This window comes from Cololabis saira, chromosome 15 (assembly GCF_033807715.1).
Source record: "Cololabis saira isolate AMF1-May2022 chromosome 15, fColSai1.1, whole genome shotgun sequence".
Classification (NCBI taxonomy): domain Eukaryota; kingdom Metazoa; phylum Chordata; class Actinopteri; order Beloniformes; family Belonidae; genus Cololabis; species Cololabis saira.
Genome location: NC_084601.1, coordinates 30,100,481 through 30,114,128, shown reverse-complemented (window position 1 = coordinate 30,114,128; position 13,648 = coordinate 30,100,481). Strand labels below are relative to the sequence as shown.

The window sequence follows — 13,648 nt, the reverse complement described above, 5'->3', positions numbered from 1 at the left end:
CTTGGATCCCACTCAATGACCGGATGGACAAGGGATTAAAATTTGTGTTTTGTTTGCTATCAAGTACCAACGTTCAAAGTTCTGGGTTCAGTGCAGGCCCTCCACCGACCACTAGGGGCTGGATCCAACAGCGAGTTCTCATTTGACCTCCGTGTTAAAATGTCCAACTTTATTATTATCCAAATTTATAGTCTGGTAGGTGTGCAACGATGGCATCGACAAAAATCGATGATAAAAATAAGTTGCAGACGAATTAAATTGTTGACTATTGTCGGGCAAAGAAAATTTAAGAGTAAGGCATCGTTTTCATTCCTATCTCTGCTGATAATTGCGTTTGTTCAGCTGCTAATGTCACCACGCGGGTTTTTCTTTTTTTTTTTAAAGGTTTTTTTGGGCTCTAGTGGCCCTTTATTGGAGATGCAGACTGGAAAGGGGTAGAGAGAGAGAACGGGGAAGACACGCAGCAAAGGTGCTGGATTCGAACCCGCGACCGCTGCAGGAGGAGGACTGTAGCCTCAGTATATGGCCCGCTGCTTAACCCACTGCGCCACCGAGCGGCCCACCACACGGGTTCTTCAACAGAGTGAGGCCACGTTTACACGTAGCCGGGTATTTACAAAAACGGATATTTTCCCCTCTACGTTTTCAAAAATATCCTCGTTTACACGAACCCGCATTAATACGCTGTTAACGTCATGCCAGCCAATCAGAATCCTGGAAAAAACATCAACAAATGACACGTGTAACTTCCAGTTAAGGCTGATTTATGGTTCTGCGTTACACCAACGCAGAGCCTACGGCGTAGGGTACGCGGCGACGCACACCGTACGGCGCGCATCGCCGCGTACCTTACGCCGTAGGCTCTGCGTCGATTTAATGCGGGACCATAATTCAGGCTTTACTTCCAAGACGGAACGAGAGTCTTTTATATAGAATATAAAACAGGTAAAATACAAGAAAATATTGACGGTGGCCAAACAAATTGTAAACACAGGTCGCACTCATGACGCTGCTGGGGACGTTTCTGTCGCATAATGTGACGTAAATCTCCGTTTTCCTCCGTTTTCTCTGCTTAGACGCAAACGTGAAAACAGAGTTTTTGAAAATCTCCACTTTGGCCGGAGTTTTCAGAAATGATTGTTTTTGGGGGCTTTGACCTCCGTTTTCGTGTAAACGAACGGCCAAAACGCATGAAAACGCCTCCGTTTTTGCCCCGTGTAAACGGGGCCTGAGGCATCTTCCTCCCTTTCTATCTTTGCTGATAGTTGCACATTCATTAAAAAATATTTTTTTGAATGAAGTGTCCATCTTAAATGTCTTAAGCTTATAATTATCACATCATTTAAACAACCTCATGCAAAATATAAAAGCTGAAAGCTAAATAAGAGCCATTTAATCATTTTTAGAGCCCATTAATCCGATAAGTGGACTAATCGTTTCAGTAGTCGATGACTAATCCACGATGAGAATAGTCGTTAGTTGCAGCTATAGTCTGGAACCAAAGATAGATGACAATAAAATGTGTTATTTTTTTGGTCCAAAATGAGTCTAAAACATCCCAGGACGAGGTTTTAACACAGTAAACGACACTGGTAACTTGTTGGGGCGAGGCTTACAACAGGCCTGATGTAGATGGATATCAGATGTAAAACCCTCGTTAAACTGTCTCCTTCACCCGTGACATAAACCCCCCCCCGTAACGAGGGCTCCGAGCCGTCCCTTCTGAATTCCCCTGCTCAAATAAACGTCTCGCTGTGGTCAGACTTCAAAACCTTTTCCTCCAGCAGCATCTTACAACCACGTTTTTACACCCGGCGCTGATGAATAAGCAGCTTGAGCCGGCTGTTCCTGTGAACGATGACTGACAAACTCCCACCGTGAGATGAGACCGAGCAGCGACTTTCACTCCCAAAGCAGCTCTGGAGGACGTTAGAAGAGATGTGTTTGTTTTATTTATGCGAATAGATAAAGCTGCACGAGTCAGATGAGGAAATGCTGGAGAAGTGAGGGATTCCCGTCACCGTGGTCGGGCGGCTGAAACCTGTGACGCTTCAGAACCAGCCCCGTGGGAGTTTCACTCAGAACATTATAATTATAAATTAAAATTGCCATCGGTCTGTGCTAAAAAAGAAATTGATAAATACTATAATTAGGGCTGTTCGATTAATCGATTTTAAATCGTAATCGCGATTATGTAATTAGAACAATGTTAAAACGTGAAACTCGTAAAAACGATTTTTCACTTTTTTTTTTTTTTTTTTTACTACCTTGTCTGCACACATATTAATGATTGATACCATATTAATGATTGATGGAAATACCTCTCAATACCTGCGACAAGTGCCCCATTGGAGAGGCTCTTTAGTGTAGGAGGGGGCGTTGTTACATGCCACCGGGCATCCCTCAAGCCAGATGCGGTAGACCGGCTCGTGTTCCTTGCAAAAAACTTGCAAATGTGAATAGCAAATGTAATGACTGACATTACACACCTCTACCTCCTTCATGGGTTGCATTATTATTTAGCATGCAAAGACCCAGTTTAATTTAATTAGAAAATGTCTTGTTTTATTTAATTGGAAATATAACTTACTGTATGTTTGCAAGTGCTGATTTGCTGATTTTTTTTTTTCAGAGATAAAACTTTATATTTTATTATATTTTTTAAAACTTTTTTTCAACTTATTTTACAGAGTTTTGCACTTTATTCATTCATTTTTGGTTTAATAAGAGCACAGTTTGTACTTAAAGCCCAATGGGGCAAATGTTCAATAAAAAAACAGCATATTTGAAATCATTTCTTTGCCTTTTGTCAATTCACAAAATAAATCGAACAGCCCTAACTATAATATATAAAACATTTACACACAACATGAAATAAAACAAATAACTGATTAAAGCCAATAAATAATTAAGAATAGCCTCCACATGCAGACAATCCCTCGTATCAGTTATAGTTTTTGTTTTGTTTTTGTTACACCTGGAGGATAAAAACTGTCTCTGAATCGGGTTGTTGTTGTTTTTATTTACTCTTAGTAGATATTTATAATCACGCCCACCCCCCCCAACCTGGACGTGGTTCTGGATCCACTCGTTGTCGGAGAGAGCTGCTCTTTTATCTGTAATTTCCCATAATGCACCAGCACTCGTCCACGCAGCGCGCTGCTTGTTGCAGCAGCGTTTGATGTTCCTGCTCCACCTGCAGATCCAGATTTTATTAGCCGATTACTCTCATGTTTCTTTCATTTATCATTTGGTTAGATAGGAAAAAAGAGACAATACTTTTCACAATTTTTACAATTTTATCTTTTTTTTTTTATTGTGAAATAAGGTGCATCAGTTTATAGAGAAAGTCAATAAATTTAACATACATCACGTCCGACCTAAAAGAAAAACTGTAAAAAGGCAGTTGATAAGCTGCAGGATCTAACGGATCCAGACGACTTCTGAGTTGCGATTAAAACAGCTAATGTGAGTTTTGGGAGGAAGTTAGAGTAATAATACAGGAGATTTTATCAATTAGACTGGTGATGGAACCCAAATTTTTCCTACTGGGCTTATATCCTACAGGACATAACATAAGTTGCTCTGGAAAAATCTTCATAAATATGGGAATACTACAAGCAAAGAGAGTGATAGCTTTAACGTGGAAAAGTACTGGCAAACCGAGTGTGACACAATGGTTCGAAGAAATGTCTTTATGTTTACCGTTAGAAAAAATTACATACACTCTAAAGGATAAACAAGAATTATTTCAGAAAATAAGGGGGTGCTACATCCAGTATATTAAAAACAAAGATCTATCTGACTTACTGTGTGAAACAGGGACAGCATAACTATCCCCTGTACAGGACCACAATCATATGCTGCAACCTGAATATTATTTTATAACACCTGTAAGAATTCTCATGGACTTAAATGATCTTATTGAATGTACCTAAGGTTTGAATATTGTTCGTATATGTATGTCTGTGTATTTTGTGTATCTATGTCAAAACTGTAATAAATATATTGTTGAAAAAAAAAAAAAAAACAGCTAATGTGGTGCCTGATTGTGTTCATCCCTCCTCAAACGTTGCGTCTGCATCGTCTCCTCTTGAACTAACTCCAGATGTTTCCTCATTTCCTGTCATCCCAGATTCTCCTTAGAGGATGAGCCGTCCAACCTGGACGAGATGCCTCTGATGATGTCGGAGGAGGGCTTCGAGAACGACGAGAGCGACTACCAGACGCTGCCCCGGGCCCGAGTCCAGCGGGGGCGGAGAGGCCTGTGCTGCCTCCTGCTGGGCGGCTGGAAGCTGCTCTGCGGCAGGTACGTCTGCGTTGGGGCGTCGCCACGGTGATTCTGGGGTCAGAGGTCACCTGTGAACCTGCCGGGTCGGATATAAAACCTGGGCTGTGTCCGAAATGCCATACTTCTACCCTAATGAGTATGCAAAATGAGTGTGCGAGATTTTTTAGTGCATCCGAAACATTAGAACGTACTCAATAGCAGTGGTGTAAAGTAACAAAGTACAAGTACTTCGTTATTGTACTTAAGTAAGATTTTTGAGAATTTGTACTTTTATTGATACTTTCATTTTTCTGTACTTTTTACTTTGTTACATTTTCAAGGAAAAAATCGTACTTTTAATCCGCTATATTTAAAATTGGACACGTCGTTACTCGCTACAAATTAAAGAACAGCACAGCGGGGGCTGATTTATGGTTCCGCGTTACACCGGCGCAGAGCTACAGCGTAGGGTAAGCGGCGACGCACACCCTACGCCGTAGCCTACGGCGTAGGGTGTGCGTCGATTTAACGCGGAAACATAAGGCGGACGGGAAGGAAGGGGCCTTGAGCGGCAGCCGACGCGTGTCCATGCGCACCATTCTTTGATTCCACCCCTTCTAAGGTGGTTTTGGCATTTAAAAGTTCAAAAGTCTCATCCTTTATCAGCTGGGGTTGCTTAATTTTATCACTGCATACTACAGGCTGTACTGGGGGTGGACCTGTCAGCGGGGCCAATGGGGCACAGCAGCAGTGATGAGCAAAGGGAGAAATTAAAATGGGGTAATGGAAACAAACGCTAAAGGGGTCAGAATAATATCACCATTATTTAGAGTTGTAAGCAAATTCTTGGATTCTTCATTTCTTTGCAATCCTTTTGAAAATAATTTTGTACTTTGAATTTTGTACTTTGTACTTTTTACTTTTGTACTTAAGTACATTTTACACCATGTACTTTTGGTACTTTATTATATTTAAGTTGAGGTACTTTTATACTTTTACTTAAGTAATGTTGTTAATGGGTACTTTTTACTTTTACTTAAGTAATTTTCAAGCAGGAAATTTGTACTTTTACTTAAGTACAATATTTTTGTACTTTTTCCACCTCTGCTCAATTGTATGCTCTATCCATACTCATTCCGGAGAAATTTTTTAGTGTGGATTGATGGACACTAGCTGAGCAGAAACTTCCCACAATGCAATGCAGCGGCGTTTGGTTGCTAGGTGATATGTATATGTCATAAGTATAATATTAAGTATAATAATATTATTTTATAATATTAATATTATAATATTCGTATTTAATAATATTATATAATGTCATCTTGTTTCGGCCAGAATAAACGGGAAAGAGCGGCAGGAAGTGACGTATGCGCTCTTAATATTACGTCTGAATTAATGCACCATACTGATATTTACTCAAAAGTGTTGCGAATTTAAGTATACTTTTTAGTATATACTTTTTAGTATGGCATTTCGGACGCACCGCTGATGTTTGTGGAAGAACCGCAGAACCTCCGTTGTTGGTGTTGGTGAACGCTCGTTGCTACGCCGACCAGCATCGTCAACCGTTGCAGAGACGTAGTGTCGTGGCTCCCCTTAGAACCCGAGCTGTGGAAAAGCAAACCGGTTCTCAGCTGGTTCCCAAGTTGAACGAGTTGTGAACCAGAACCTGCTCTGGAACCGGTTTGGTGGAAAAGGGGTACATGAGGACTAGTTTTCACGAGTCACCTGACGGCGGTGAGCGTGTTACACCTCAGCTTCATCCCACATTTCAGAGTTTGAGCCAAACGTTAGGGAGTTTCTTTCTGCTTTTACTCAATATTTAGGAGAAATTATTAACAAAAAAGTTTCCATTACGGCAGAGAAAAGTAGAAACGTACACAATGAACTCACTGATATTTTATTTGCTTTAATCTACTAAATTTAATTGCTTCACAGCTGGTTCCCAAATTGAATGAGTTGTGAACCAGAACCAGTTCTGGAAGCGGTTTGATGGAAAAGGGGAATGTGATGCTCTATTACGCCTGATCACGTCCCTGATCTGCCGACATTCAGCCTGATGAGATTCTCCTCAGGTGTTTTAGGATCAATCACTCTCCTGGGCTTTTACTGCCCATATCCCAAAACTTGCCTGACTTTTAACAGTTAATAACATTTGATGAGTTGTCTTTTTTAAATAAATGAGGTTAAATACAACAGCTTGAGGTTGAAACGCAACCTCCAGCAGAAGCCGCTCCGGCGCCAGCTACTCTCCAGCGTGTGGATTAGCGCTGCTGCTCTCCCTGCTTCGTGATTATTCAAACGTTTGCGGCCTGCAGTCGGTCGTTCGGTCGCTGAGCCTCCGATGAGCCTCTGATTCCCCAACGCTCCGGTAGCTGTGCGTGAAGTGCAAAGAGAGGATAAGGGCGCGTTTTTGGTTGAGTTCCTCGACGCGCACCGCCAGGCGCTGAAGATTCTGGGGTCAAACACGCTGCCAACAAGCGAGCAGCCCCCCCCTTCACCCCGACCCCCCCGGCAGCGCCGCCTCCTGCTGCAGATGAGTGTTTGTTCATGTCGGAGCAACATTTATGAACAAATGTTTGTGCTGTACTTCACTGCCCCCCCAGTAATGTGCTGGGTAGGACCGAGGTGGGGGGGGGCTCTGCTGTCGGCGTGGGGCTGCATATTGATCCCCCCCTCACCTCCCCTCCTCTCCCCCCACTAATGAGCAAATCGGATTCTTCACAGCTGACCAGTTTGATGCTTTCCAGTAATTTCCTGTGTGCGGAGTGACGGATTATAACGCGCAAATAATTCCCGCCAATAAGCCCCGACTGTTCAAACGCCCTATTATTTGGATAGCATTCATTTGCTCAAATAATCGCTCTTATGAATCTGGCCGCGCGGCGCCCGGCGGCGGAGCGCGTGCAAAGCCAACGCAAACAGGCCCTTTTACCAGAGCTGATGTATTTAGCCTCGTGTTTTTGCCAACTTGCTTAGGAAGTGGAAAGGCCAAGTCGCCCAGCATGACGGAGTACACGGACCCCCCCCCCCACCCCCGGCCTCCCAGGTGCCGGTCGGGGTTACATTCACTGACATGAGCCACCGTGATGTTTGCCTTTGATATCAGATGTGGGAGATAAGCCGCTGCTAGGTTGATGCAAAGTCACACACTTTTGGAGAGGTGCACTCCTGCTGCTCGCTTCTTTGTTTTTCCTTATGTCAGAAATCTGGGTGGGATTTTTGATAGTTTTTTCAAATTTGACAGACAAGTTGATCATGTTGTTAGGGCAAGTTTTCATCAGTTACGCCTCCTAGCCAAAGTGAAATCTTTTTTAAATCGTCACGACCTGGAGAAAGCTGTTCACGCTCTAATCAGCTCCAGATTAGACTATTGTTCAGTTCAGTTAGTATTTATTTCGAGCAGTGCAACATTTTTACAACATAAGTGACCTGCGTGCAACAGAAAATTAAGCAAATACCTTTAACAGTAGATGTGCAGGTTCACTATTCAAATTAATTCATTAACATTTGAAAGGGAGTGGGAAGAAGAAAATGTATTTAATCCCACTCCTGTTTCTCATCAATAACTTGACAGATTTTTAAGGCTTCCTCTTGTCTTAACATTTAAACCAGAACAATGAACAAAAGACCTATATCAAATTATAATGAAATTAATTCTGCAGTATTTGCATTTCATAACCACAATGTGTGTAAATAATAAAGTACATTTACATTTCTTACGGTCTTCATGTCACCGTGGTGTAGGGCTGTTCGATTAATCGATTTTAAATCGTAATCGCGATTATGTAATTAGAACGATGTTAAAACGTGAAAATCGTAAAATCGATTTTTCACTTTTTTTTTTTACCTTGTCTGCACACATATTAATGATTGATACCATAGTAATGATTGATGGAAATACCTCTCAATACCTGCAACAAGTGCCCCATTGGAGAGGCTCTTTAGTGTAGGAGGGGGCGTTGGAACATGCCACCGGGCATCCCTCAAGCCAGATGCGGTAGACCGGCTCGTGTTCCTTGCAAAAAACTTGCAAATGTGAACAGCAAATGTAATGACTGACATTACACACCTCTACCTCCTTCATGGGTTGCAATATTATTTAGCATGCAAAGACCCAGTTTAGTTTAATTAGAAAATGTCTTGTTTTATTTAATTGGAAATATAACTTACTGTATGTTTGCAAGTGCTGATTTGCTGATTTTTTTTTTCAGAGATAAAACTTTATATTTTATTATATTTTTTAAAACTTTTTTTCAACTTATTTTACAGAGTTTTGCACTTTATTCATTCATTTTTGGTTTAATAAGAGCAAAGTTTGCACTTAAAGCCCAATGGGGCAAATGTTCAATAAAAAAACAGCATATTTGAAATCATTTCTTTGCCTTTTGTCAATTCACAAAATAATCGTAATCGAAAATCGGATTTTGAGAGAAAAAAATCGAGATTTTATTTTTGGGCAAAATCGAACAGCCCTACCGTGGTGTTTTTGATGTCATGTAGCGCCGAGACCGCTGGAGCAGATCTGCATGTTTGAGTCTCGAGGTCGACTACTTCTCTTGCTGATCAGAGAACGATAAACTCTTCCGCCTGGAGACACCAAGCAGAGGATTTCTTTATAAAATAGAGCCGAAATAACCCTTGAAACTACAGCGACCCGAGAGTATCAAGACCAACACTTAGGCCAGAAAGTGTTTGCCCCCTTCCTGATTTCTTATTTTTTTGCATGTTTGTCACACTTCAATGTTTCAGATCATCGAACAAATTTAAATATTAGACAAAGATAACACAAGTAAACACAAAATGCAGTTTTTAAATGAAGGTTTTTATTATTAAGGGGAAAGAAAAATCCAAACCTACATGGCCCTGTGTGAAAAAGTGATTGCCCCCTAAACCTAGGCCTCACTCGGTCCCTCACACTTGCTTCCGCTCGTGGCCTCTTACCGTTTTCTGTGTTTTCCCGGAGATGAAGATATTCACTCACAACCCTTTTTTCTGGTTTTCTGTCGAAGCTGCTGCGACTGTCTGGCCCACATCTGTTGGAGGAGGAAGGAGCTGAAGCCTCGGACGGTTTGGCTCGGCTGTCCGGAGAAGTGCGAGGAAAAGTACCCGAGAAATGCCATCAAGAACCAGAAGTACAACATCTTCACCTTTGTGCCCGGGGTGAGTTCACGACCATGATGATGATGATTATAACACGCTTTATTTCAATCAAGCCAGAAATCTTGATGTAATTATTGACTGAGACCTGAACTTCAACAGCCATCTAAAGTTTATCACGAAATCTGCCTATTACCACCTAAAAAACATTGCTACAATTAAGGGGATTCTGTCTAAACAAGACACAGAAAAACGTATTCATTTTCAGTAGGTTGGATTATTGACATGGCATCTTTACAGGCCTTAACAAGAAATCTATCAGGCAGCTGCAGCTGATCCAGAACGCTGAGTCCTTACAAACACCAGGAAACTGGACCATATTACACCGGTCATGAAATCACTACACTGGCTTCCAGTTAGTCAAAGGATAGAGTTTAAAATCTTCCTGCTGGTCTACAAAGACCTGAATGGTCTTGGACCAAAATCCATGCTTGATCTGTTAGTTCCCTATGAAGCTCCCAGACCCCTGAGGTTCATCTGGATCTGGTTTGTTGTTTGTCCCAAGAACCAGAACCAAGCGGTGAGGCAGCGTTCAGTTATTCTGCTCCTCACCGGTGGAACAAACTTCCTGTAGACCTGAGGTCTGCTCCAACTGTCAGCCCCTTTAAATCAGGGTTAAAAACATTACTGTTTACTGAAGCGTACTCCTAAATTAAATACTTACCTGCTGTACCATACTGTCCTTATTTTTTAACAACTGCTTTTTATTATTTGACCTCTTTTCTTATAATTTTATTTCATTTTATTTGTTATTTACTGTTTAATTGTGTCTTGCTGCTTTTAATGTTGATGTAAAGCACTTTGAATTACCTTGTGTTGAATAGTGCTGTACAAATAAACTAGCCTTGCCTATTTCTATGTGCCGTTCAGCGCATTTGATGTCAAAATACCACAATAAAATGTCCAGATATAAAAAGGAAAACATAATAGTGAAAATAGTAAAAGCAAATAAGTGCAAAATTGAGTTAATAAAAATAAATATGCTTATTAAAAGGCGGGTTTTAAGGCAGGGAGGTGAAAGCTTTTGAGCCCATGGTGGACTAGCGGGCAGATGGGAGGGGTCCAGGACGACTGGGTACGTTAATATGTAGGGTGGAGCTTGTTAATGGCCTTATAGGTGAAAGTAAAGTTTTATAGATGACACAGCATTGAGGTTTCTGCAGGACGGGGGCTCTGACGGAGGGAAGGAGTCCTGGCAATGATTTTGAACCAGGGCTTGTCGGGTTAGACAAACAGAACTAGGATGATCCGGACAGGATGTGACCGGGGCGTGGACAGAGGCAGCAGTTGTGTTGGGCGTGAGAGGTCAGGAGTGACGTTGTTCACGTGGGACGGGAGTGTTGTCAGGGACGACGCCCAGGGGAGAGGGAGATGGAGAGAGAGAAACAGAAGAGTCGTCAACAGAAATAGAAAATGTATTTGTCTCGGACACAGTGGATTTAGTAGCAATGAGCAGGACCTCAGTTTGATCACTGTTAGGTTTGAGGAGGTTGTGAGAGAACCAGGATCTGAGTTCCTGTCGGCAGTGAGAGAGGGAGGCGGGTGGGAGGGAGTGGGCGGCTCTCTCTGCAGAGAGAGAGAAGAGGAGGTCCTAGTACTGGACCCTGGGGTACTCCAGAGGAGAGGGGGAGTGGTTGGGATGTAAATGATTGAAGTTGAATGAGACGACTGGCCAAAGAGGTGTGATTTAAACCAGGCCAGAACCGTGCTCGGTAGTCCAATTAACGTCTGATCTGTCAAGTATGAAATGGGAAGTTCTTCTGGAGAAATAACGAGCAGTGAGACGTCCCCAACCCTCCCTCGTCCCCAACCCTCCCTCGCCCCCACTCCTCCATCGTCCCCAACCCTCCATCGTCCCCAACCCTCCATCGTCCCCACTCCTTCATCGTCCCAACCCTCCGTCGTCCCCACTCCTCCATCTTCCCCAACCCTCCATTGTCCCCACTCCTCCATCTTCCCCAACCCTCCATTGTCCCCACTCCTCCATCGTCCCCAACCCTTCATATTCCCCAACCCTCCGTCGTCCCCACTCCTCCATTGTCCCCACTCCTCCATTGTCCCCAACCCTTCGTCGTCCCCAACCCTTCGTCGTCCCCACTCCTCCGTCGTCCCCACTCCTTCATCGTCCCAACCCTCTATTGTCTCCACTCCTCCATCTTCCCCACTCCTCCGTCGTCCCCAATCCTCCCTCGTTCCCACTCCTTCATCGTTCCCATTCCTCCCTCGTTCCCACTCCTTCATCGTTCCCATTCCTCCATCGTCCTTTGCCGTCCCCACCCCTCCATCGTCCCACAGCAGCGTTTCACGTTTTAAGCCAAAGCATGTTATGTTTCTGCGCGTTAGCGGCGTTCCACGCCCCGACCGGTTCACCGAATCTAATTGTCGGCTCATCCGTCATGGCGTTGAGGGTTTACACGGCGAGGGACATTAGAGATCAATCAGACTTACTTATTAAAAAGCAAATGGTTCCGTGATTAAGAGGGCCGCCGTCGGCTCGGGCCATAAAATGTCAACTGTCTATTAGAGACGTAGATATCTCCAGCGATAGCGACCCAAACGGCTCCATCTCTCTCCCTCCACCTTGAATTATTAAACACACACAAATTGAGTTTAGCTGGATGCATTTCCCCCTAAAGGTCAGCGGGTTCATTAACTGTACAGCTTCGTCCATTGATCCCATTGTCCCTGATAATCTGTGACTACACTCTGTCCTCTAATTATTGCAAACATTATTCAAAATCCGACCTTTAATGAAGAGGACTCTTAACATCGGCTCGTTGATGGATGAACCGCCGTTAACGAGTCTTCAGTGAATTCCACCTGGAGCAGTTTCCGAGTCAAATACGTGGACTTTATCGTTGTTGGGACCTCGTACTGAAGGGTGCGTGGTAAACGCACGACGTACGTTTGTAGGGAGAGAAAGTCGACTCAAAACATTTTTGTGTGCGTACTACTTGATTTGTGTGTATTATTAGATTTGTGCGTAACTTGCTGGAAGTTACGGACAAAACGATAACTACAAATTCAGAAAGCCTCATAAACACACACACATAGTTAAATACACAATCACAAATCGCCTGATATACACAAATGGTTTTGAGACTCTTTTCACACCTCTAATACCCCTTTTTCACCAGACCGGTTCCAGGGCTGGTTCTGGGCCGGTTCTGGTTCACAACTCCAGCTAAGAACCGGTTTGCTTTTCAATTGCTTAGGTCAGGGGTCCGCAACCCAAAATGTTGAAAGAGCCATATTGGACCAAGAACACAAAAAACAAATATGTCTGGAGCCGCAAAAAATGAAAAGTTTTGTATCAGCCTTAGAATGAAGGCAACACATGGTGCATGTTTCTATATTAGTTATAACTGGGGGAAGATTTTTTTTTCATTATGCACTTTGAGAAAAAAGTCTAAATGTCGAGAAAATAGGTCGAAATGTCGAGAAAAAAGTCTAAATTTCGAGAAAAAAGTCTAAATGTCAAGATTAACGTTGAAGTACAATCTTGACAAAAAAGGGGAAATATCGAGAAAAAAGTGGAAATGTCGAGAAAAAAGTGGAAATGTCGAGATTAAAAAGGAAGAAGGAAAAAAGGAAAAAAGAAGAAGAAAAAAAGGAAAAGAAGAGAATAAAAAAGGAAAAAAATAGAAAAAGAGAGAAAAAAAGGTCAAATATTTTTGAAAACGCTCCAGGAGCCACTAGGGCGGCGCTAAAGAGCCGCAGGTTGCCGACCCCTGGCTTAGGTGCTAAGGGGAGCCACGTCATTACGTCGCTGCAAACGTCTGTTACGTCGCTGCATTTGCATGAAAGTTGAATCAACAACAAGGTATTAGCTCTAATAGGACTAAAAGACAGGTTGTCTCCTCCTCAGACCCATGATGCTTTGCTGCATCCAGATTCATTCTTATTTGAAAATGTCTCCGTCTCCCAGTCTTGCTATTGCCGTTGGTCTTAATAACTCCTCCCCCTCCGCTTACGTAAGCGGTTCTGTCCTCTACTCAAGCAAAGAGTTGGTGCTACCTTGGAACCGGTTCTTCTGGCCCGGAGCCAGTTCTTTGTCAGTGGAAACAGAAAGCCCGGTTCTAAACTCAGCACTGGCCCAGAACCAGCCGTGGAACCGATTTGGTGGAAAAGGGGTACAAGAAACCTCAGATTTGTACGTACACGGTGCATTTAAGTACTGGTGGAAAGCTGGGTCATCTGTGTTTTCATCAAGTGTTG

At 42.9% G+C, this 13,648-nt stretch overlaps 1 protein-coding gene across 1 annotated transcript in view; it reads left to right on the top strand.

Moving 5' to 3' along the window:
* atp9b (ATPase phospholipid transporting 9B) overlaps positions 1–13,648 on the top strand; it is a 63,127-nt gene that overhangs the window by 2,337 nt on the left and 47,142 nt on the right. Inside the window, exons 2-3 of the mRNA XM_061741334.1 lie at positions 4,136–4,309; positions 9,283–9,433. Of these exons, the coding sequence (XP_061597318.1) occupies positions 4,136–4,309; positions 9,283–9,433 (325 nt within the window). The remainder of the gene's footprint in view (positions 1–4,135; positions 4,310–9,282; positions 9,434–13,648) is intronic.